At 52.6% G+C, this 20,901-nt stretch overlaps 1 protein-coding gene across 1 annotated transcript; it reads left to right on the top strand.

The window, feature by feature from the left end:
• Positions 1-9,739: 9,739 nt before the first annotated feature.
• TFAP2C (transcription factor AP-2 gamma) lies at positions 9,740-19,359 on the top strand. Its single transcript, XM_084887081.1, has 7 exons — positions 9,740-10,037; positions 11,624-12,106; positions 12,215-12,266; positions 13,406-13,622; positions 14,355-14,473; positions 16,798-16,942; positions 17,860-19,359. The coding sequence occupies exons 1-7, from the start codon at positions 9,990-9,992 to the stop codon at positions 18,143-18,145; spliced, it is 1,350 nt and encodes a 449-aa protein (XP_084743207.1). The 5' UTR covers positions 9,740-9,989; the 3' UTR covers positions 18,146-19,359.
• Positions 19,360-20,901: the final 1,542 nt, after the last annotated feature.

The following is a 20,901-nucleotide window of genomic DNA, read 5'->3' as shown; positions in this document are numbered from 1 at the left end:
CAGACACCTTGCACCTGACTCTGAGTGCTGCTTCAGCCTCATTTGGGACCAGGAGCCTCTGGAGATGCCCCGCCCTGCCCAGAGCTGCCTTCCACAGAAGCCGAAGAAGCAGCCCTGGGCCAGGCTGCAGGTCACCCTTCCAGAATGATTAACTGTTGACATTTTGGATTAGATAACTCTCTGTCCTGGGAGGCTGTGTGCTCACTGTCATGTTCAGCAGCATCCCTGGTCTCTACCCATGAGATGCCAGGATCCTTCTCCCTCAGCTGCCACAATGAGGACTATCTCCGGGTACTGCCAACGTCCCCCAGGGGACAACGTCACCCGCTGAGAGCCCCTGCTTATTGGAGAGCTCTGCCTCAGGCCCTTATTTTTCCGGTCTCTTCAGTCTATAAGAGACCTAATTTCAGCCTTATTAGTATAATGACAGCAGATCTTTATAGCTATACAACCTGAGTAATTCCACTCAAAATTGAGGCAGGTGTGTGTGTGTGTGTGTGTGTGTGTGTGTGTGTGTGTGTGTTGGGGTGGGGAGAACATGATGCATGGATTCTAAAACGGTTCTGGAAGACTTGAGTCGGGGAGACGAGGCAAGCATGGAAACAAGGCAGAGCTGTGATCAGAGCCCAGGCCCAGGGGTCACTGTGAGAGGAAGCAGTAAAAGGGCAGAGACACATGCAAACGGAGGTCAACCTACGAGATTAAAAGTGGCCTTTCAGTTGATAGCTGCCATAGACTGGAGATGGGGTGGCATTGCACTGTGCGGTCTCCATGTGGGAAAAACAAAAATTAGGGCTGTCTACCTTAGACCATGTACATCTCCCCCCTCACTCCCCCAGTGCCAGCTGCATTAAAGGTCTAAATAGTAACATAAATAGACAAAAGTAATTGAGAAAATATGGAAGAAAAGATAACGTAGAAAAATGGGCAAGTAGCACAATGGTTTGCAAAAGTCACACAAATGCCCAATCAGTATTAAATCAAATGAGCCTTTTTTCCCCCCAGCCACCTGTTGGGCAAAAATGAAGACGTGGTGAAACACCCTCTCCCAGTGTGAGGAAATGGGCGCCTTTTCTCCTCTGCTGTGGGCATGGACGTGAGACTGCAGATGCTGCCGCCGCCCTGGGCTCCGATGCCACATTCCACTTCTGGCATCACGCCTGGAAAAGGTGAATCTGCTTCCCTCGGCCCCAGTCCCCCGTGGCCTCACGTGGCCTACGTGTTTGTGCCCAGGCCCTACACAGCCGGTGGCGATGCTGTTTGTGCCACGGGCTCTTTTTTAAGACCAGTCCATGTGTTAGGTGGGTGTTCAGTCTCCAAGGGGCAGGTTAGCCAGTGTCCTCATTGACCCATTTCTGCCACCTGCCTTGCAGAAATGCCAAATGGAAAAAGTGATAATTCTCACCTTGTGGGGGTTAGTATGAGGATTAAATGAGATAATACATGGAAAGGGCTTAAGAACCTCCCTCCCTCCGTCCCTTCCTCTCATTGCAACTGTTTATTTAATGCTATGTCCCCAAGCCAGTATAAATGTCATGAGTCTGAAGATTTTGTCAGTTTTGTCAACATTCTGTGTCCCCAGGACAGAGTCTGGCACCTAGCAGGCCCTCAGAACCATGGCTGAATGGAGGAATGTGTGCCTCCTTGCTAGACTAGAAGTCGCAGGGGAGCACACGCTGGTGACTATTAGCCGAGGAAGGAATGTCTGAGTTCCTTCACTTGCTGATTACCAACCAGCCCGCCCCTGGGTGTGTGTGGGGGTGGGGAGGGGGAGGAGGGGTGGGGAGGCCGGCCAGCTTGAGCAGCAGGTTTCAGCCACAGGCGTAGTGAGCAGACTGTGCTCTGAGGGTGAAGTCAGCACTCAGTGACAGTAACAGTAACTGATCCTATGTAACATTTTCATTATTCGGAAACAATCTACATAGATTATCTATTTAATCTTCAACCCCGGGAGGTAGGCTCGATTATCTCCATTTTGCAGATGCAAACACTGAGGCTCTTGAGAGCTGAAATACTTGGCTTAAGGTATGCAGTCAGGATTTGGAAATCACCTGCTCCCAAGCCAGTGGTCTTCACAGAGTAAGAGATGAGGGTGTGGCAAATTCCAGGAGACACAGACACCACCAGTCTGCCAGCCGCACAGCAGGGAATATCCCAAGTACAGTAGGATATTCCAACCATTGGGGTCCCCTATTTTCTTCTGCTCAGTACCAGCACTGGGAGGCATTGGGCTCCCCCTTCCAGACCAGCCCAGGCGGTGCTGGAGCGCAAGGCAAGGGGAAACATATATACACTTAGATACACTCATAACAGCCTCCCGAGCAGAAAAAAATGAATCAAAGCTCTACAATAAAAAACCAAAAAACAAAAACACACAGCATGGCTCTTGTCCTGGCAAGTGGCTCAGTGGATTGGAGTGTTGTCCTGATGTACTGGGGTTGTGGGTTCAGTCCCCAGTCAGGGCACATGCAGGAATAAACCCATGAATCCATGGATAGGTGGAGCAGCAATGTCCTCCCCCCTCCCCCCTCTCCAGAATTAATGAATAAAAAACAAACAAAAAACAAACAAACATGGCTCTCACCCTAGCTGGGTAGCTCAGTTGGTCAAAGCATTGTCCTGTTATACCAAAGTTGTGGGTTCAATCCCCAGTCAGGACACATACAAGAAACAATGGATTAATGCATAAGTAAGTGGAACAACAAATTTGATGTTTCTCTTCATCTCTTCCTTCTTCTCTCTCAAATCAATAAATAAAAAGAAAACACACACACACACACACACACACACACACACACAGTACACAGCTCTCTACAAAGCCCCTCCTTGCCGAATCTGTTCACCAGAACTCAACAACCCAGCAGGTAGGGGATGCAGGGGGTGATTAGAAATAACTGCTTCCATTGCATAATACCACTGAGACATATATATTATTCATCAAGGATGTTTTTGTGTTCACTTTAATTTTTTTAAAAAAAAAATTAGTGCATTAAAATGATTCTCTTGATTACTGATTGTTTTGGTATCTTCTTAAATTTTGCTTCTTTGCCCTACTTTCAGCTCTGGTCAAGTAACTGATTTGCCCTTCCTTTGGGGGTTCATGGAGAGAGATACTATGTGTGTGCCCTGGCTGGGTAGCTCAGCTGGTTAGAATGTCATCCCACCAAGGTTGGGGTTCCATCCCCAATCAGTGCACATACATGAATCAACCAATGAATGCATGGTTGGGTGGAACAGTTGCTGTTTCTATGTTTTTTTCTCTCTCTCCCCCGCCTTCTCCCTCTCCCTAAAAATGCACTAGAATCACTTGCGGTTTGGGTGTTTCCTGGCTCCAGCCACAGAGCTCGGTGGGGCCTGTGAGTTGGGAGTTCACATGCTCTGTCTGAGATTCTAACAAATGACAACTTTTCAACTGACAAATGAGTGAAATTGGGCCTGGTTGTAACAGGTCTGCCTTGCAGTAGAACATGAAAACTAATTATTGACTAATAGGATAAACGAGGAAGGGCAGGGTAGTGTCCGGAACCTTCTCTGAGCATGTCTAAGCTTCTTAGCACAAGGAACTGTTGGTATAAAAGATTTCTATTTCTTAGTTTCTGAGGCTAAAGATTTAATTCAAGTGAGAAAAAAAATATATAGATACATAGGTATTGTCTTTCAAATTTTTTGGTTGGTGTGCCTGGTTTGGGGAAAGGATAACATTTTTTTTTTCCCCCCTGGTATAGAGTGATCTAGAGAATAACATAATTTCTTGCTTTTGGGTTCTGGTTTTGATGTGGTGTTGATTTTTGCTGGCTAAGGTTTCCCTCTGGATCCTGGGTTGCCATGGTGCCATTTGGCTTTTCTAATGTTGTTGTTTTTGGGCTGATGGCCCCACTGAAATGAGTTCTTACACGCAGAGCTCCGGAGCTTGGCACCAGGTTCAGGGGAGCCAACGTTGGAGTGCCACGTGAGGAAGGTGCGGGGCTGCATGAAGGCACGGAAGCCTGGCCCGCAGCACTTCACAACGCGGGCACGGGAGGAGCTGCCCAGAGCGGTCCCCAGCTCCCCGAAGACCCCGCTAACAGAAACTGTCTCCCAGAGGTGGAAACCTTGCCCAAGCGCCAGTTTTTCAGTCATGTTTTGTGACCATCAAAGGTGCTCATTTCTGAAGTCAAATAATACACCTGCTCATTTCACAGTGGTTGCTGAGTTATTTTAAAATTTAAAAGTATGATACAGGTACCACTCCAACATCGAAGGCTAGAAACATACAACAACAAAATTCCTTTTTGGATGAAATTTTGAAATAAAATCAGTGATGAGTATATCCATTTTAAAAATAATTAAAACAAGACAATTACAAACCTCTCCCCCCCACCCCCCATAAGAAAACAAAACCCCAACTATAAGGAAGTAAAAAGTCATCTCTCCATGCCCCTCCCCCAAGCCCAGGCCTATTGCTTGGGAATAGCTATCTCCAGAAATGTTAACAGTGATTAGTGCAGCCACTAATGTGTCCCAGTTTAGCTGTCCCGGTAGCGGGGCCAAAAAGCAGAGTGTGTTAATCTCAGAAGAGAAGAATATTAATGATCAAAATCCTATTTACAGCTCCAGATACGCTAATGTTTCCTGTGCATTTGTTTCCTGCCAATTTGTGCCCGAAGTGGGGTTCAGAGGGAATGCGTAAGGCCCTTCACACTGGCGGTGCTTACAGCACTTTCTGTTTGGAGAAATGTAAAAACGTCCGTCTCTGTCCACAGACAGCTCCATCGATCGTAAAACTCTCTTGGTGTACTTTAGAAGCTGTGCCTTGGGAGACTACTGGAAAGAGAGGAACTCTGGAAGTTTACCAGTAGGTGGAGTTGAAACCAGCCTTTCCTACTCCTTTTCTGTAGGCAGATGCAGAGGAATCGCGATAAGTTTTCAGCTCATCTCCATGGGGGGAAAAACACCATTTGTGGTTGGCTGCCTGGGCAGGTTTTGTGAGGAAACCATTGGGGACCCAGTTAACCTAATTGGACAAACCTGCTGGCCTCGCTGCTCACAGCAGCCCCACAGTGTTTGAAATGGTGGGCAGTCGAACAACAGCATTTATGTCTGTTTCCAATCTTCTTCAAGAAGTTTTCAAGATTTTACTGGACTCTCGGCTGTCTTTTTATTTTAAAATTTGTACCCAAGGCCCTAAACCTCTTTTCTTAAGGCAAGTAGCATGGATAATCAAGGTGCAAAGAAATCTCCGTCAATTAAGACCCCATATCCACTCACTGCCTTCCCGCTCCCGCAGGGATCTCAGTGCTCTTCGCTCAATTCTACCTGGAAACCTAGGACGGGCCTGAAGTGAGATCAAAGCTAGACATGGCAGTGGGCCTGGCTTTAGAGACAAAACAAATGTAACGTGTCCTTTGGCAGCTACCTTTACAGTAATTTCGTGATGAAGGAACCTTAGTAGGCGGTCTTATGCGCCCGTAAGTGACCACCCTTCTCCTTTGGCGACTTTATAGAACTAGGGGGGAGGAGGGTAGGGGAGGAGTAACAGGACCTTTCAGGTGTGTCCTCCAATCGCGATAGCCCGTTCTGCCTGTGAATGGCTCCCCTCCCCCTTCCGTTAATTAAATAAACGCTCCGAGCACTTTACGGCACAGGACTCGGCCCTTGGGAAGCTCTATCTTCGTGGCTTCCATTTTTAAAGTCCTCAACTCGCTGAGGGTTGAAGAGCGGGCGGCATGAATTTCCAGTTCCGAGGGGTGAGAAGACAGGGGCCCGCCGGGAGGAGCGGCCCGCGGGGGGCCAGGCGGCCCAGAGCGAAGCTGCCGGCGGGGCGAGTCGGGCGCCGGCGGGGAGGGAGGGAGGGGGTGCAGGGTGGCTGCTGGGCGCCGCACAGTTCCGGCGCGGGAAGCCGAGTTAGCGCCTCCCAGCGCCTGGCCGCAGTGGGCCTCTTCCTCGCCTGGCGGCGACCAGATAAATGCATCCAGGCCGCCGGGCTTGGCTGTCCTGGGGGTGTCTGGTGTTCGAGCACAGCGAGCCCAGGCCCTGGGGACACTGCGCCCCGAGCGGTTAGATTCCACCGGGATGGGCCCGGGGACCTCAATGGAGAGGTGACAGGTGCTCTGCAGCCGAGCCAGGCCTCTCGAGGACGGGGGTCACCGGGGCAGGGGAGGCAAGAGCCAGCCTTGTCTCTAACAGACCCCGAGAGCCACCTGGGAGGTGGCCCTTGAATAGCAGGCACATTTCTGGCTTTGAGGTGGTTGGACAACTGAAAACACATTCTGCCCGCTGAGAAATGGGGCGATGGTTGTCAAGTTAGGGACTCTACCCACCATCTCTGCGCTTGGCAAGCACTCTGCCCCTTCGTGCCGGGGCTCGACCTGGGACAGAGATGGACCAGGCTCCTCCTCAGAAGGTTGGATCCCATAGGCCCTTGGTCGGCAAACCGCGGCTGATGAGCCACATGCGGCTCTTTGGCCCCTTGAGTGTGGCTCTTCCACAAAATACCACGGCCTGGGCGAGTCTATTTTGAAGAAGTGGCGGTTAGAAGACGTTTAAGTTAAAAAAAAAAATGTGGCTCTCACAAGAAATTTCAATCGCTGTACTGTTGATAATTTGGCTCTGTGGACTAATGAGTTTGCCGGCCACTGCCCTAGGCCTCTCAGCTCCACCCCAGCTTTCGCCATTTGGGAAAAGCAGATGTTTGCGGAAGAGGTAAAGTAAAGGCTGCGAGGTCCTTGGAGCACACAGTTTGGTAAGCGGTGCTTAGTAGTGAGCAGTAAATGGAATAAGGTTGGACTTGGGCGAAGGTGAGAAGCATCTACCGTGTGCAGTCGCGCTTTGCACATTAGAACAGAATACTGCTTTTCTATTATCGCCGTTATTCTGAAGCGGCCGTGAATGGATGCACCGCAGGGTGCGTGTTCGTGGCTTTAGTCAGTTCGAGGGCTCTCCAACAAGGGTCTGTCCAGTGGGTGCCCTAGAGGGGAGGGAGCACGAATGAATGGGTGCTTCGGTCCCAGCCCAGATCACGCTGTCCTGAGGGGTGGGACTGACATCGCTGGCGCCGAGGCCTCCACCTGCCGCTCAGCCCCCTCTTTCCCCGGGGAGGTAGAGGAGTCACAGGCCGGCCTCCGTCCAGCCCCAACCGCCCAGCCGCCAGAACGGGTTTGTGCTGTGTGTTTGGCTAGGATCTCGCCTGGGGTCCAGGGCCCTGTTTCCAAAGGCACCCGCCCTGGCCTCGTAGGAAGGGGGTGGGGGTGCACAGTAGGGGCGTTATTGTCCTAGCAGACACCCCTGTTTTGGGTTTCTTGGGCCATCCTATGGCTGGGAGCCTGGGTCCAGGGCTTCTCGCGCGTGAGTGCTGGCTCCCTAGAGGGCGACAGAGGAAGCCGCCGACCGCCCACCACGCCGATACCCCTGACCCTGCGAGGCGGCCAGTGAGGCTTGCCCCGCAGACCCCCACATTCTGGGCACAGTTCGGGACAGTAACCACCGCCCGGGGAAGGGGGAGGAACCAACCCCCTTCCCCGGGCGGTGGCTACCCAAGGGCGAAACCACACATTCTCGGATCTTCGGGCGGCGAGGGGCCAGGGCCCTGGGAGGCAGTCTGTCCCGGGTGCGGGAGCCCTCCCCTCCCCCGCTCCTCGCTCGCCGCTCAGAGAACTGAGCTCCAGGAAGGGCTGGGCCCCCGGCACCCTAACCGGGGCGCGTGCCTAGGCGCCGGCCCCGGAGCCAAGTGTGTGCGCGTTAGGGCAGGGTCTCCCCGGCCCGGAGATGGAGGGTGGTTCGAGCCGCCTCCACACCCAAGGCGCGGAGTCCCCGTCCGGCTGGAGTGCCTGCTCCTGGGAGACTCGGCAGCACCGGGTTCTAGGAAGCTGCCTCGGGAATGAACGGCCTCTGCGGAGCGGCTCTGAAACTCCGGCCCCGAGGGCTTCCGAACGGAGGCGCTCAGCCCCTCAGGGTCTCCCTTTGCCTCCGCCGCAGACGGCCGCGGGCTGGGAGGAATCTCAGTTCCTCCGGGGGGGTTTGGAGGGCGCTTCGGCGCGAAGGAAAGACAGTCCGGGTCTGGGGTGGTGGCACTTGTCTGCAGCCCCGGCCCGTCCTGCCCGGGAATCCAGTTGCCGGCGCAGACTGACCCCAGCCCGGACTCAGAGCTAAGCCCGGGGCTAGAAGGCCCGGAGTGGAGAGCCTCCGCGCCAATGAGCTGGACATCGGAGGGTTCCCTCCCTGTTGGCACTGCCTGGGACCCCAACCTTCCACACCCCAGGGGCCACCGTGCTTGCCGCGCCAGGGTGCGACTCCTGTCTCCCGCCCCCCCCCCCCCCCCCAATACCCACAGCGCTGCTTCTGCGGGGTTTCCTCTGACCCCCACCCAGGTCCCGGTATTTTGGAAGCAGGTGTCAGGGGTCGTCTGTGCACTCTCATTTGCACTCAGTGCAAAGCCCCGAAAACATGCCTACTTGTAAGGCGAGGGGGAAGCTTCGCCTGGAGAACGCCTGTTTTTATTTTAGTTATTTCAGGCCCATCTGGGTTTTAATAAATGCTAAGAGCTCAAAAAGGCTGCGGATGCAACCCTCTGTGGACAGGGAGCCGCGTCCACTCCAGGCCCTGACGATGGATCGATAGGGTTATTGGGAAATCCGATTCGGAATCAAATCCTAATAGTCTTCTCTGATTCCCTCAGGATAGTCAGCTCCCGGACACAGCTGGGACGTCCCGACAAAGTTCGCCTTGAGAATTACCGACTTTACCTCCCGCGGTGGAAAAGGCCAATTATAATAATTGTGCCAATGGATTTCGTTTCTTTAAAATTTTAAAAATATTGCCGGTCGCTTTCAAGCTTGGGTGGCAAATACATTCTGGGGAGAGAAGCCGCGTTGTTGTGGAAGTTTCGTTTTCTGCCAAAATCTGCGGAACTGAGGCGCTCACCTCTCCAGCCCTAGTCTCTCTCCGGACCCTTCCTTCCCCCCCCCCCCCCCCCCCCCCCCCGGCGCTGGGGTTTGGTTCCGCCCCAACCTCTGTTCTCCGCTGAGTCGAGGTTTCGGAGTGTCTGGTCCGTGGGAGGCGGCCGCGGAGCCGGGGCAGGGCGGCTGGGCGAGGGCGCGCGGTGCCCCCGCCCCCCGCACCGCCGGCCGCAGATGCAGCTCTGGGCTATGGCGGCGGGACTGTTGTCCTAGACTTGGGGCAGGCGCATCCCCGAGGCGCTCGGGGCAGACTCCCCTGAAGGCCTTCCTCCCGCATCGCCGGACGGCACTGTGCTCTCGGAGCCGGGCGGGGGGGAAACCTCTCTGGGCGGCTGGGGTTCCACCGTACGATCCCAGCCTAACCTTGAACTCCACGTGGAGCCGGTGGCGGTGTGTGTGTTTGTGTGTGTGTGTGCAACATTTTGAGAAATAAGGGGACCCCCAGCGGTTGAGACGCCCTGAACCGTGGGGTTAGCTCGGTGTGACATCTTTTGGAAGATGCTTCTAGGGCGAAAGAGGGGGGTTCTTGGGAGTTGGGATTCGGGTCCCCAGCTCCGCCAATCTCAGGCGTGTGCGCGGTGGGATGGAAGGCACGACGGGGGCCCTGGCTCCGCGAAGCTGAGGCCCCTGGAAGCGCCGGCGCTCCTCTCCGGTCCCCGCACCTCGGGTCTCCTCCAGCACCGGGCTGGGGTGCGGGGCGGAGCCAGGCTAGGACTGGCTGGGGGCCGCCCCGCCCGCAGCCCGGGCCGCGGCGCCGGCCCCCGGGGAGGAGCTATGATAATGTCCTTCTCATTAAGGCGCTCGGGTCCCCCGGCTATAGCCGGGACACGGCGCGGGCGCGGCTTCCCGGGTCCCTGGCAGGCCTGATCGCCGGCGGCGGCCACCTCTGCGCTCCGGAGTCGCCGATGCGCATCCAGTGACCCGTCCTGCGAGGCCCGCGGCGGGGGCGGCGGCGGCAGGCGCTCGGCCACCGTGACCCCGATTTTGGATTTACCGCTGGGGGGGTGGGGGGAACCTGGATTTAACTGGCGGCTGTTTTGGGGGACGCAAGACGCCATGTTGTGGAAAATAACCGATAATGTCAAGTATGAAGAGGACTGCGAGGTGAGCCGGGCGCGGTGCAGCCTGGCCCCGCCCCGGGACCGTCCGGGAGGCGGGGGCCGCTGGGCCGAGGCTGGGGGCGAGGGTGCAGAAGCAGCCAGCAGGCACCCGCCGCCGCCCCGCGGTCGGACGGGGTCCACTTTCCCCGGACACGTTTCTCCGGGGACCCCCTTCCCAAATCGGGCCTTTCCCTAAAGATCTAGCCTCCGGAGCAGGGCCTGGAGAGAGAATGGCACATACCACCCACAAAGCTTACCGGTCGGTTTCCAGCGAAGCAAAACCAGCCTTCTTCCCGTTTTCTCGGAAGAGCGCTGGTCCACAACCCTTGCTTAGATGCGGCTTTTACGCACGAAATCTCCGTCCACATGGGAGACCGACCTGCCCTTTGAGGAGTTCCCTCCCTGTTCGGCTTTCACCGGCCCCGCTAGCTTCTCGGGGAGAGGAGAAAACACAAGTTTGGTGTTCGGGAGACGTGGGGGCTGGGGAGTGTCGAGGGGGGTGGTGCCGAGGCCAGATGGGGCCGTAAGCGCCGCGAGTGCTCCAGCCTGTCGGACAGGTTGAGCTGGAGTTTCGGAGAGTGGGAGGGCGGGAGGCGGCGAGCGGGAAGAGGAAGACGGCGCAGGTGGTGGGAGGCCGGAGCCCGGGAGCCGGGAGAGAGAGCGGAGCCGGGCCGGGGCCCCCGGGAGCCCACCGCGGCCTCCGCACCTGGAGGGGCCGCCCCTGTCCAGCGCCCCCGGACTCCTCCACTAGGGGGCGACAGTGCCATGTTTCTCCCGGTCCCCCACGACCCCGTGACCCCCCCGTAGTAGTAGGAGACACATCCTTTAGGAATTAAGTCGGACATCCCCCGTGGGGCAAGGGGACGTGAGCACGCAAAGTTGCCCAATTCCAGGGTTCCTAATGTTCGCTCTGTGCCTTGGTTTGTGGGGACGCGGACCGTGGCCGGGCAGGTTGAGCGCCTCGCTTCCTATCCGCACTGGGTCGGGACACGCCAGCAGGGAGGGCAGCTCCGGTTGCGGAGTTCTCCTCGATCGCGTTCCTCCCGGAGTCGCTCCGCGGCTCGGGTGGCGGCCCCGCCAGGGCGTGTCTCCCCGGAGGGCTGTGTCCTGAGGGCGTGGAAAAGGGATCCCCCGGGGCGGGGAGATGTGCACTTCCCGCGCGGCGCGCCTTATCCGCGCCCGCCGCCGCCCCGCGCTCTTTCCCCGGGCGCCGCGGACATGTGCGGGCTGGTGAGCGAGAGCGCGCTGCACCGGGGGCGCCGCGGGCCCGCCGCCTCCGCGGCCTGGGGCTCCGACCCGGCGCTCTGGAGGGCCTCGGGCGTCCGGGCGCCCGGAGCTCCGCCGCCGGGCTTCGAGGGCGCGCCTCCCCAGGTGTCTCGCCCGTTTCCTTTTCCACGCAGATTCGCGGTTCACGAGGACATCCCCGGGGCGCATTGCTGCCGGGGGCCCTCCGTCCCGAGGGCAGGCCCGCGGGCTGGATCCGGGCTGGCTGGGGGGTTGGGCCCGGGGAGCGCCGGGCTCAGCGCGGCGGCGGCGGCGGTTCGCGGTAGCGGGGTTTCGCACTAACCGGGCCTCGGTTTCTTCCTCCAGGATCGCCAGGACGGGAGCAGCAATGGGAACCCGCGCCTCCCCCACCTCTCCTCGGCCGGGCAGCATCTCTACAACCCCGCGCCGCCCCTCTCCCACACCGGAGTCGCCGAATTCCAGCCACCGCCCTACTTCCCACCTCCCTACCAGCCGCTGGCGTATTCCCAGTCCGCGGACCCCTACTCGCATCTGGGAGAGGCCTACGCCGCCATCAACCCCCTGCACCAGCCGGCGCCCGCCGGCAGCCAGCCGCAGGCCTGGCCCGGCCGCCAGAGCCAGGAGGCGGCTGGCCTGCCCTCGCACCACGGGCGCCCGGCCGGCCTGCTCCCCCACCTCGCCGGGCTGGACGGGGGCGCCATGAGCGCCCGCAGGGACGGCTTCCGCCGCTCGGACCTGCTGCTGCCCCACGCGCACGCCCTGGACGCAGCGGGGCTGGCGGAGAACCTGGGCCTTCACGACATGGGGCAGCAGATGGACGAGGTGCAGGTGAGCGCGGTTGGGGTCTTGCCCCCTCCTGCCCCGACTCTATCCCAGCCCCCTGCTGAACGAGGCACCCCGGAACTTAAAGAGGAAACTTTGTCATTTCTCCCCCAGATTGTGGATGAACAGCACCTGCTTCTGCACGATCAGACTGTGATTCGAAAAGGTAGGGCCATGCAGGGCCTTGTGGGCCGACTCTTACCGGTGTTGGATATTAACTTAATGGCAAGGTGGGGGCATTTGTGGTGGAAGGGACCAGAACTCTGGGAAGGCAGGCCTTAGAGTGAGAAGAAAGGGGATTTCTTTCCCACCTAAATGAAATCCGGTATATGTTACTCCTTCAATTCCAGGGTGTTTTTACCACGTTTGTTTGAGAGAGTCTCCAGAGTGAGATTTAATTTGAAAACCAACAGAAACACCAGGGCCTTAGTTGTGTGGTTGGTTGTGACAATTTTGTCAAATGAGTCGATGTGGTTTTTACTGTCGATTTCAAATATACATATGGCAAGGATCCTTAATCCTGACCTGTAAGAAGGCATTTTGAAACTGTCTGGCCTACCAAATAGACAGCCCTAAAAGCACCAGGCGGGGGCATCTGTCTGTCGGAGGCTGGGTTTCTGCAGGATAAGGGTGGTGGGATTTGGAAAATTGGATTATTGTATTTGGTAAGTGAGTGGCTCTCAGAATTAAGTAACGTGCTTGATAGGATTACCAGCCTGGCTGTTTTAGGGAGTGGAGGGGCCTAAATGAAAGGTAGTTACGGTCTGTTATTTGAAGTTAAACTGCTTGAAATCAGATGGGAGAAATGTTTTTTGTTGTTTTTTTTTTTTTAATCACTCAGAAGATACACCGAATTTCCCAGTAAATTTATAACAGAACAGGTTTGTTTGTGTTTAAAAACTTGCTGTTGCACTAAAGGTTTTGGCAAAGGATCTGAGTTTGTTCTATGATTTTGGTTGTTTCTTGAGGGAGAAAAAATAGTGCCATTTATTTAGTATCAAAGCAGTCTCTTGAAAACAAATGTCCTAATTAAGCAGGTTTTTCAACAGTGACTATCAATTAAAAATCTCTCCACGCTTGGGATCTTGACTAATTAACTTCCCATGGAGCTAACTGTTGAATTTCAGATTTGATTATTCTTGAAGATCAAGGCTTTGAAAAGAAAAACCTGCAATTTTATAGCCCTATACGCAATGCTATTTGTTTAAAGAGCTCTCTCGGCCTTCAGCATTGGTTAGTGGTTCGAAAAGGTATCTTTTGCTTCGATGCAGCTCTGAAGACTGCACTTCTGATCCTCATTCACAGGTCCCATTTCAATGACCAAGAACCCCTTGAGTCTCCCCTGTCCGAAGGAGCTGGTGGGGGGTGTGGTGAACCCCACTGAGGTCTTCTGCTCCGTCCCCGGAAGATTGTCCCTCCTGAGCTCCACGTCGAAATACAAAGTGACAGTGGCCGAAGTCCAGAGGCGACTGTCCCCACCTGAGTGCTTGAATGCGTCCTTACTGGGAGGCGTTCTCAGAAGGTATATGGGGCACACTCTGCACCTGGTGGCTGGGGGGCTGAGGGTGGCTATAGGAAAGCACTGGAAGGTATTTTTAACATTTATGTAACTTTGAGACCTAACACTGAATTCCAATCAGCTCAGAGTTTTAGTACCTTTTGCTTTTAGAAAGTGCCAAATGTAGGAGGAGGTGCTAAAACAGCGCTAACGATTATCATTTGGTTAGAATTTATTCCGTGCCTGAAGAGGTGGCCTCCAAATGAAGAGAAGAGAAGCTCCAGGGGTTTTGTGCCCCCAGGGAGTTGTTTTGGGGAGCTGCTGCGGAGTGAAAATTATCAGCTCCAGTACAGCTTGCAATACTCTGTGATTTAAAAAAAAAAAAAAAAGAAAGAAAGAAAGAAAGAAAGAAAATGCTGGCCATGCTAAGAACAGTTTTTGCATTTACAGGGAAAGAAAGAAAGAAAGAAAGAAAATGCTGGCCATGCTAAGAACAGTTTTTGCATTTACAGGGAAAGAAAGAAAGAAAGAAAGAAAGAAAGAACGAAAGAAAGAAAGAAAATGCTGGCCATGCTAAGAACAGTTTTTGCATTTACAGGGATTAATTAATGAGAACACCCTGTGAACACCATTTGATTATGATCCATAGTCTTTTTTTTTTATTTTTTAAGAATTTTAGTTTTGATGGCAGTCTAGGAATTTAGAGTTTTAAAATGGTTTCTTGAGAATAGTCCCAGTTGACTCTCCTGTATGCAGAGCCAAGTCTAAAAATGGAGGCCGGTCCTTGCGGGAGAGGTTGGATAAGATCGGGCTGAATCTTCCAGCCGGCAGACGGAAGGCTGCACACGTCACCCTCCTGACGTCTTTGGTAGAAGGTCAGTGGCGTTTTCTGGTGTTTTCCCTTTGCTGTGTTGTGCCTTTGCTATTTCTCTAAGGAAAGTTTAAAAACAGCTCTTAACTTGGCCATGAGTAGAGCGAGATGAAGGTGATTTGAATGGTCATAAGTTCATCACAATGAATCACAGTGTTTTTTGTCAAATACCTGCCTGCTAAATATTCTGTTCTGGGTTCTCCAGGAGATCAGTTCAAAAAAGATATGAGTTTTCCTAACCTAAGAAATCAAACTATAGGATTGTCTGTTAAGTGATCCAGTTTTTGAAGATGCAGTGGATCAGTTGCTATCTATAATAATAAAAGCATAATATGCTAATTAGACTGGACAACTGGACGACCTTCTGGACCAAGCCAGGCCAGCGAGGGCTGAGGCAGCGCTGCGGCTAGGAGGGCCAAGCCCCTTGCACGAATTTTGAGCATTGGGCCTCTAGTACCTTTATAAAGCTTACCTGTGCCCAGCTGGTGGTGTTCAGTGGCTGAGAGTGGACCTATGAACCAGGAGGTCCCAGTTCTATTCCCAGTCAGGGCACATGCCTAGGTTGTGGGCTCAATCCCCAGTGGGAGGCATGCAGGCAGCAGCCAATCAAGGATTCTCATCAATGTTTCCATCTCTCCTTTCCTCTCTAATTGTATTTAAAATCATTAAAAATATGTTTTAAAGAGCCTAGCTGCTTATTGGTGGACACAGAAGTATGGTTTCTGGTTATTGTATTGATAGTTGTGGAATATTGGGATTGTGCTCAGCAAAGAGAAGCCCTTGTAAAGGGGCTGGCTCCTGTGCTCGTTTCAAAGTGTTGGGGCCCACAGGTGAGTCACTCTCCCTAAACCCAGGAGGTGGCATTTCAGTTTATTGAATGGGCCTGTGCTGCCCCACCTGGAAAGTGGCAAGGATGCAATATAGTCTTTAAAGTGGGGATGAGTAAAGGTGAAATAATTGAAATACAACTTGCAGGGGAAAGTGGCTTGGGACACTGGCAGGCTTATCCTGCAGCCTCCAGCCACCCAAGCCTCTCACCCAATCAGCAGGGGCCAATGAGGGGTGGTGTCCTGGGAGCCAGGCCATCTTTTTTTGTTGTTAATCCTCACCCAAGAATATTTTTCCATTGATTTTTAGAGATAGAAAGGGAGGGGGAGACATACATCGATGTGAAAGAGACACACCCATTGGTTGCCTCTTGCAGGCTCCTGGGGCCGGGGATGGAGCCTACAATCGAGATATGTTGAAACTGAGACCCTTCAGTCCGTGGGCTAGCGCTCTAACCATTGAACAAACTGGCTAGTGCTAGTAGCCAGGCAATCTGTTGAACACTTTCTTTCTCTCCAGTGCTAAAGAGAGCTGGCAGGGCCCTACTTCACCTTTCTGGGAGTGTCTTTGAGGTCAGTGTAAGGAGAGATGAGCTGAGCTGCCTGTTAGCTGCCTGTTGGGGAACAGCGGTCTGCATGGCAAATGGTGGTGGATTCTGTGTGTGGTTCATAAATGAGTCCTCACTCAGGTTTCTTAGCCTAGTGTGGGGGCATGAATAAGAAAGAACCAGAACAATGGTTCTCAGATCCTGCCCAGTTCAGGAAAGTCCTCAGAGGAAGGGGGCATGTTTGGGCTTCTGAGAGCTCCACCCGCCTCACAGTCTGCAGTCCCGCACTGGGCTTGCCTGGGGCAGGACAGGTGACTGTTGGTTTCCTCTCCCTCTGCTCCCCAGTATCTTGGACAAAGCTGGTAGTTAGGGCCCTTAAAGAAACATTCTAGAGACTCCTTGGGTAACGGGGTGCCCTAGTTTAAAAAGAAAGTTCCAAGTCAAAGACTTTGTAACAGTTGCATGAAGAGAAGCGATCAGTTTGCTGTTGTCAGACACACACTTCTTTAAATTTTCCTACTTCTCCATAAAGATAACTACTTTTACTGTCAAGGAGGCATGGGTGTGTCTCAAGGTCGATCTCTTCACGTTGGGCGGGACCGGTTAGCTTTGCTCAGGTGTAGTCTGAAGTTTTGGGGACTGTGTTCCTCACACTTTAGGATTCACTCTCTGCTCGTAGGAGAGGGGGCCTCACCAGTGGGAGTGATGTCCCTGCTGACTACGATTTTTTTTTATTTTTGAGAGGGGAAAGGAGAAAGAAAAACACTGATGGGTTGCCTCCCGCACACCTCCCGAGCCCTCAACCTTTGCAGTGTTCCAGATGACGCTCCAACCAGCTGATCCACCTTGCCAGGGCCCTGTCTGATTCCAGTGAGGGTGCAGTGACTGAATGACAGTGCTAAAAAGGGGGACAGGACAGCGTCCGTACACCCTAACCTCTCTCATGATTCCAGGGGAGGCTGTTCATTTGGCTCGGGATTTTGCGTATGTCTGTGAAGCTGAGTTTCCTAGTAAACCGGTGGCCGAGTACTTAGTTAGACCTCATCTCGGAGGACGGAATGAGATGGCAGCAAGGAAGAACATGCTGCTGGCCGCACAGTAAGTACACAGATGACCTACTGCTGTGACCTTGAAGTTGAGGGACCAGCCCCAGCCCCAGCCCCTGGTGCTCCAGAAAGGAATGCTGATTAAATAAGTTAGGATGGGGAGCAAGCGAAAATGGCAAGGGGCTTCTTTTACAGTCAAATACCTGGAAAGAGTAAGGAATATGAACAAATGCAATGTAGTGAATGTCTTTTGAGCTGCTTAGCAGTTGTGCTCAAAATAGTTAACCTACCCTTTCCAGATAGTATTTGCATATCTTAAAAACTGTGTTGAAAAGATGATTTGTTTTGTCACATCCAGTAAAGATTGTGTTGTGTCCCTTCTGCCTCTTTTTAAGGATGTTTCTTTCTTAAATGTAGTGATGACTGGATTTGCAGGAGACAAGTGGACAATTTAAATGTCTCTAAACCCACTTACTGCAGCTGCAGGATTTCTCATGGAAACCAGCAGTAAATTGATTTAAAAATCATGGGAAACGAAGCAGAATGAGTCCAGTCGAAAATGGGCAAAAGGGAGGGAGCACAGTGAACCAGCCGGGATAAAAAGTGAATTCCAGGGAGATGTGTGACTCTCCGAATTGGTGAATTGGTTTCTGGAACTGGCCCAGCACCACATGTCCCTTAACTTTCTGGCTCTGGAATCCTAATCCCACCTGATGACCTTGGCTGCTGACTGGCTTACCTGGGGTTAATCCTGTTATCTTCTAATCACCGAGGATTAAAAAGATAGTGCTTCCCAGAGTTGAGGAGCCCTTAATAGGTACTAAGTGAGGCAATTGGCTATTATATTGGTATTAGTTTAAGCCTCTTGCCTTGGCTCAGACCAGCCGGTCCTCCGCTTGCCTCCCAGGTGTTATCCTCAACTCCTGTCAAGAGTGAGTTTGAGCTCACAGGTGTGTGTTCTGTTCACAGGCAAGTGTGTAAAGAATTCACCGACCTTCTCAACCAAGACCGAACACCCAACGGGAACAACCGGCCGCCCCAGGTCCTGGAGGCGAACATTCAGAATTGCCTGTCTCACTTCAGCCTGATTACCCACGGGTTCGGCAGCCAGGCCATCTGTGCTGCCGTGTCTGCTGTGCAGAACTACATAAAAGAGGCTTTGGTCATCGTAGAGAAGTCCTACATGAACCCCGGAGATCAGAGTCCAGCCGATTCCAGCAAGACCTTGGAGAAGATGGAGAAGCATCGGAAATGAAACAGGTGGAAACAGAGGGACGAAGAGTCTGCAAGAGGAAAGAAAAAAATCTCCCAAACCACTCTCACCGGCACAGATGGGGAACTCCTCGGCCCCGGGGGACAAGCTGAGCTTTTACTTGCCTTCCCGTTGAAAGGCTTCTGTTGGCCTCCGGACTTGGACCGGCCCTCTGGGAGTCCTTAGTATTTCTCTGGCGCTGAAGCGTCTCCTTAACTCTGGACAAGCGATCAGAAGGTGACAAGTACTGGTTCTCTATTCATTAAGCTTATGTTTTATTTTGAACCCCATTCTTCCTGTCTCTGAAAGTGGTGCTACAAGTTTTCAAACCTTTTAAATCCATCCCCTGGGCTAACAAAAACCCCACATGCTTAGCTATTGAAATGTCAAACCCATGTAATTCAAATCAATAATAACTTCTCAGTGTTAAGGTCAGTGCTGGCTTCCTGCCCACTAACTGTTTATCTTTAGAAAAAAAGTGTTTATCTAGCATCTTCAGATATCAAATCTTGCATTCAGTAGGAGGCAGACTCTCCTTTTTAGCAACGAATTAATAGGTGGTATTGAACCCACTTAAAAATCCCCTTGTTCAAAAGGGGCTTTTGGGTTTTACAAAACACGTAGAAACAAAGCCTGCTGATTTTATGTTGTTTGTTTTTTTTAACTTTGAAAATGGGAGATCCTTTGAAATGACATGTTCCTTTAAGGTACTGAAGCTTTATTTGCATATTTATTTCACATCTTGGTGATTTGAGTAAACTTGAAAAGGGTAGGCATGAAGCATTTTCTGCTGCCTGTCACCCCCAGGTCCCAGAGGAGGCGCTGTTATTTTGAGAAACAGTGTGTCTCATGTACAGATTTTATTTATGCATAATTTAATCATGTCTGTAAATACGGGTGCACTTCTTAGTGACTTTTTGGGAAATGGGGTTCCATTTTAGTAACTTTTAAAGGTGATGGGGTCATCTAAAACACATCTCTAGGTTTTATTGATATGTACACAGGGTGTTACGAATTAGGATCCTGGGCTCGGTTCTATTTAATTGAAGCTCTCAGTTCACAAAGGGATAACTTTGTGTCTCACTCCTGCTGGGCTAATCCCAAACAGGAGTGAGCGGTACAGTGTATGGGGTGCCATGGAGATTTGGGATTGAACTCCATGCCTGTAAATGTTCACACGTTAAATTGTGTATATGATATCTGTACAATAAAAAGTATTCTCTATAGAAGCTGTGGCAGTCTGGTGATGACTTGATTGTGTAAAGTCTCTAAGATGAGTGGAGCAGTGGGCTGAGCTGTGTATGGTTTGACTGGCTTAGTTCAGAGGACTGGGTAAGAAGATTGCAAGCCAAAGGAAATCGCGAGTTTCATTTTTCTCTGCCCTGCAAGACTGCTCAGCTGCCCCAGGTTCTGTGCTCACCAGCGGCCCTCAGCTTGGGATAGGGCCATCTCACCGAAAGGAGTGTTGGGAAGTGTGTGAGGGACAGTTCATTGACAATAGTGAGAGGTGCCGACAGTTTGGGAATAACGTCCCTTGTGTAGGCTGCCCTGTTGAGAAACACTACTCTATGGCCAAGTTGCCACCTCAAAGTGTACCGGGAAGGGAAACGACTGTAGGCGCACCTTGAGCAGACATTCCTCAGGAGGACTTGGCATTCAACCAATGCAAGCCATGGAGGTGTAGGCTCGTTGTTTTCATGATGGTTTTCAATCAACCGAAGTTCGTGTTTGTGGGGGCGCAGGAATGCCAGTCTGTCCCTGGCGTGCTGACCATTTAGTCTGTGGGAAAAGCAGAGGTTGCTTCTCCTGCCCTCCGCTCCCAGAGCATTGGAGTCTGGCAGGGCCTGCGGGACTCGCTGGATGTCTTGAGGATCTTGGATGCACACCATCGGGACTTGGTTTCAAGTTAAAGTGGCCTGGCATGTCCTCCAGGAAGTGATGTGTTTATAGTTTGGCACGAGTGGCTGGGCTTCAAAGCAAAGTGGGAGCAGAGGGCTTTCCACAGTGGATAAGGCCTTTGCTTCAGCTCCAGTCTCATAATCCCTAATGCATAACTACCAAGTGCCCGGCGATTCTTGACTTAATGTTGGCATTGGATGTTAAGTAACTTAAACTCTGCCAACCTAATACTTTGCTCTTGGCAGCCTGTACTTGGCCCTGAACGTTCTCATTTAGTTCGCTTTATCTGGTTGACATGTCAAAAATCACAATTGCTTTGCTTCAGAGAAGCTAAAAGGTCTTCTGTTGGCAGTTATTTCTCAATCAAGGCGTGAGATATTGGGTGTTAAAAGGAAGTTATGGGGGCAGAGGGCCGAAGGTAAAAGGACTATTTTGTTATCTGCATCTTAACCTGCTTCTGGCTTTTAGGAGCTGCGCCGAGTTGCAATGCAGACAACCTTTCTGGAAACGCCCCAAAGTCCACCAAGCACTGAAGTGAGTCATAAGCGGGGCTTATCCTGGCTCCGTGCTCAGTTCTCCTTTCTCCTCCTGCCCTCTGCAAGTCCACAGACAGCCGCTGGCTCCTCTGGGCCTGGTGCACAATAATGACAGGCTTTTCTTCCCAACACCTGAGCTGATGTCATGCCAAACAGCCAAGTCCCCCCAAAATATCCCTCCTAAACCGCCGACAGCCTCTTGCTGATTGAGAGAAGGGCACCTGGCACTTGGAATACGTCAGGACTAGTGGACCTTTGCTTCCCATGGGCCGGGGTGATTTTTGTTTCAATGCCTGTGTCAGTGAGATGGCGCTTCTTTCTTTT

This window comes from Pipistrellus hanaki (genome assembly GCF_964339955.1).
Source record: "Pipistrellus hanaki genome assembly, chromosome: 6".
NCBI classification, from domain to species: Eukaryota; Metazoa; Chordata; class Mammalia; order Chiroptera; family Vespertilionidae; genus Pipistrellus; species Pipistrellus hanaki.
Note: the sequence above shows the minus strand (reverse complement) of the source record. Positions and strands in the feature narration are given on the sequence as shown.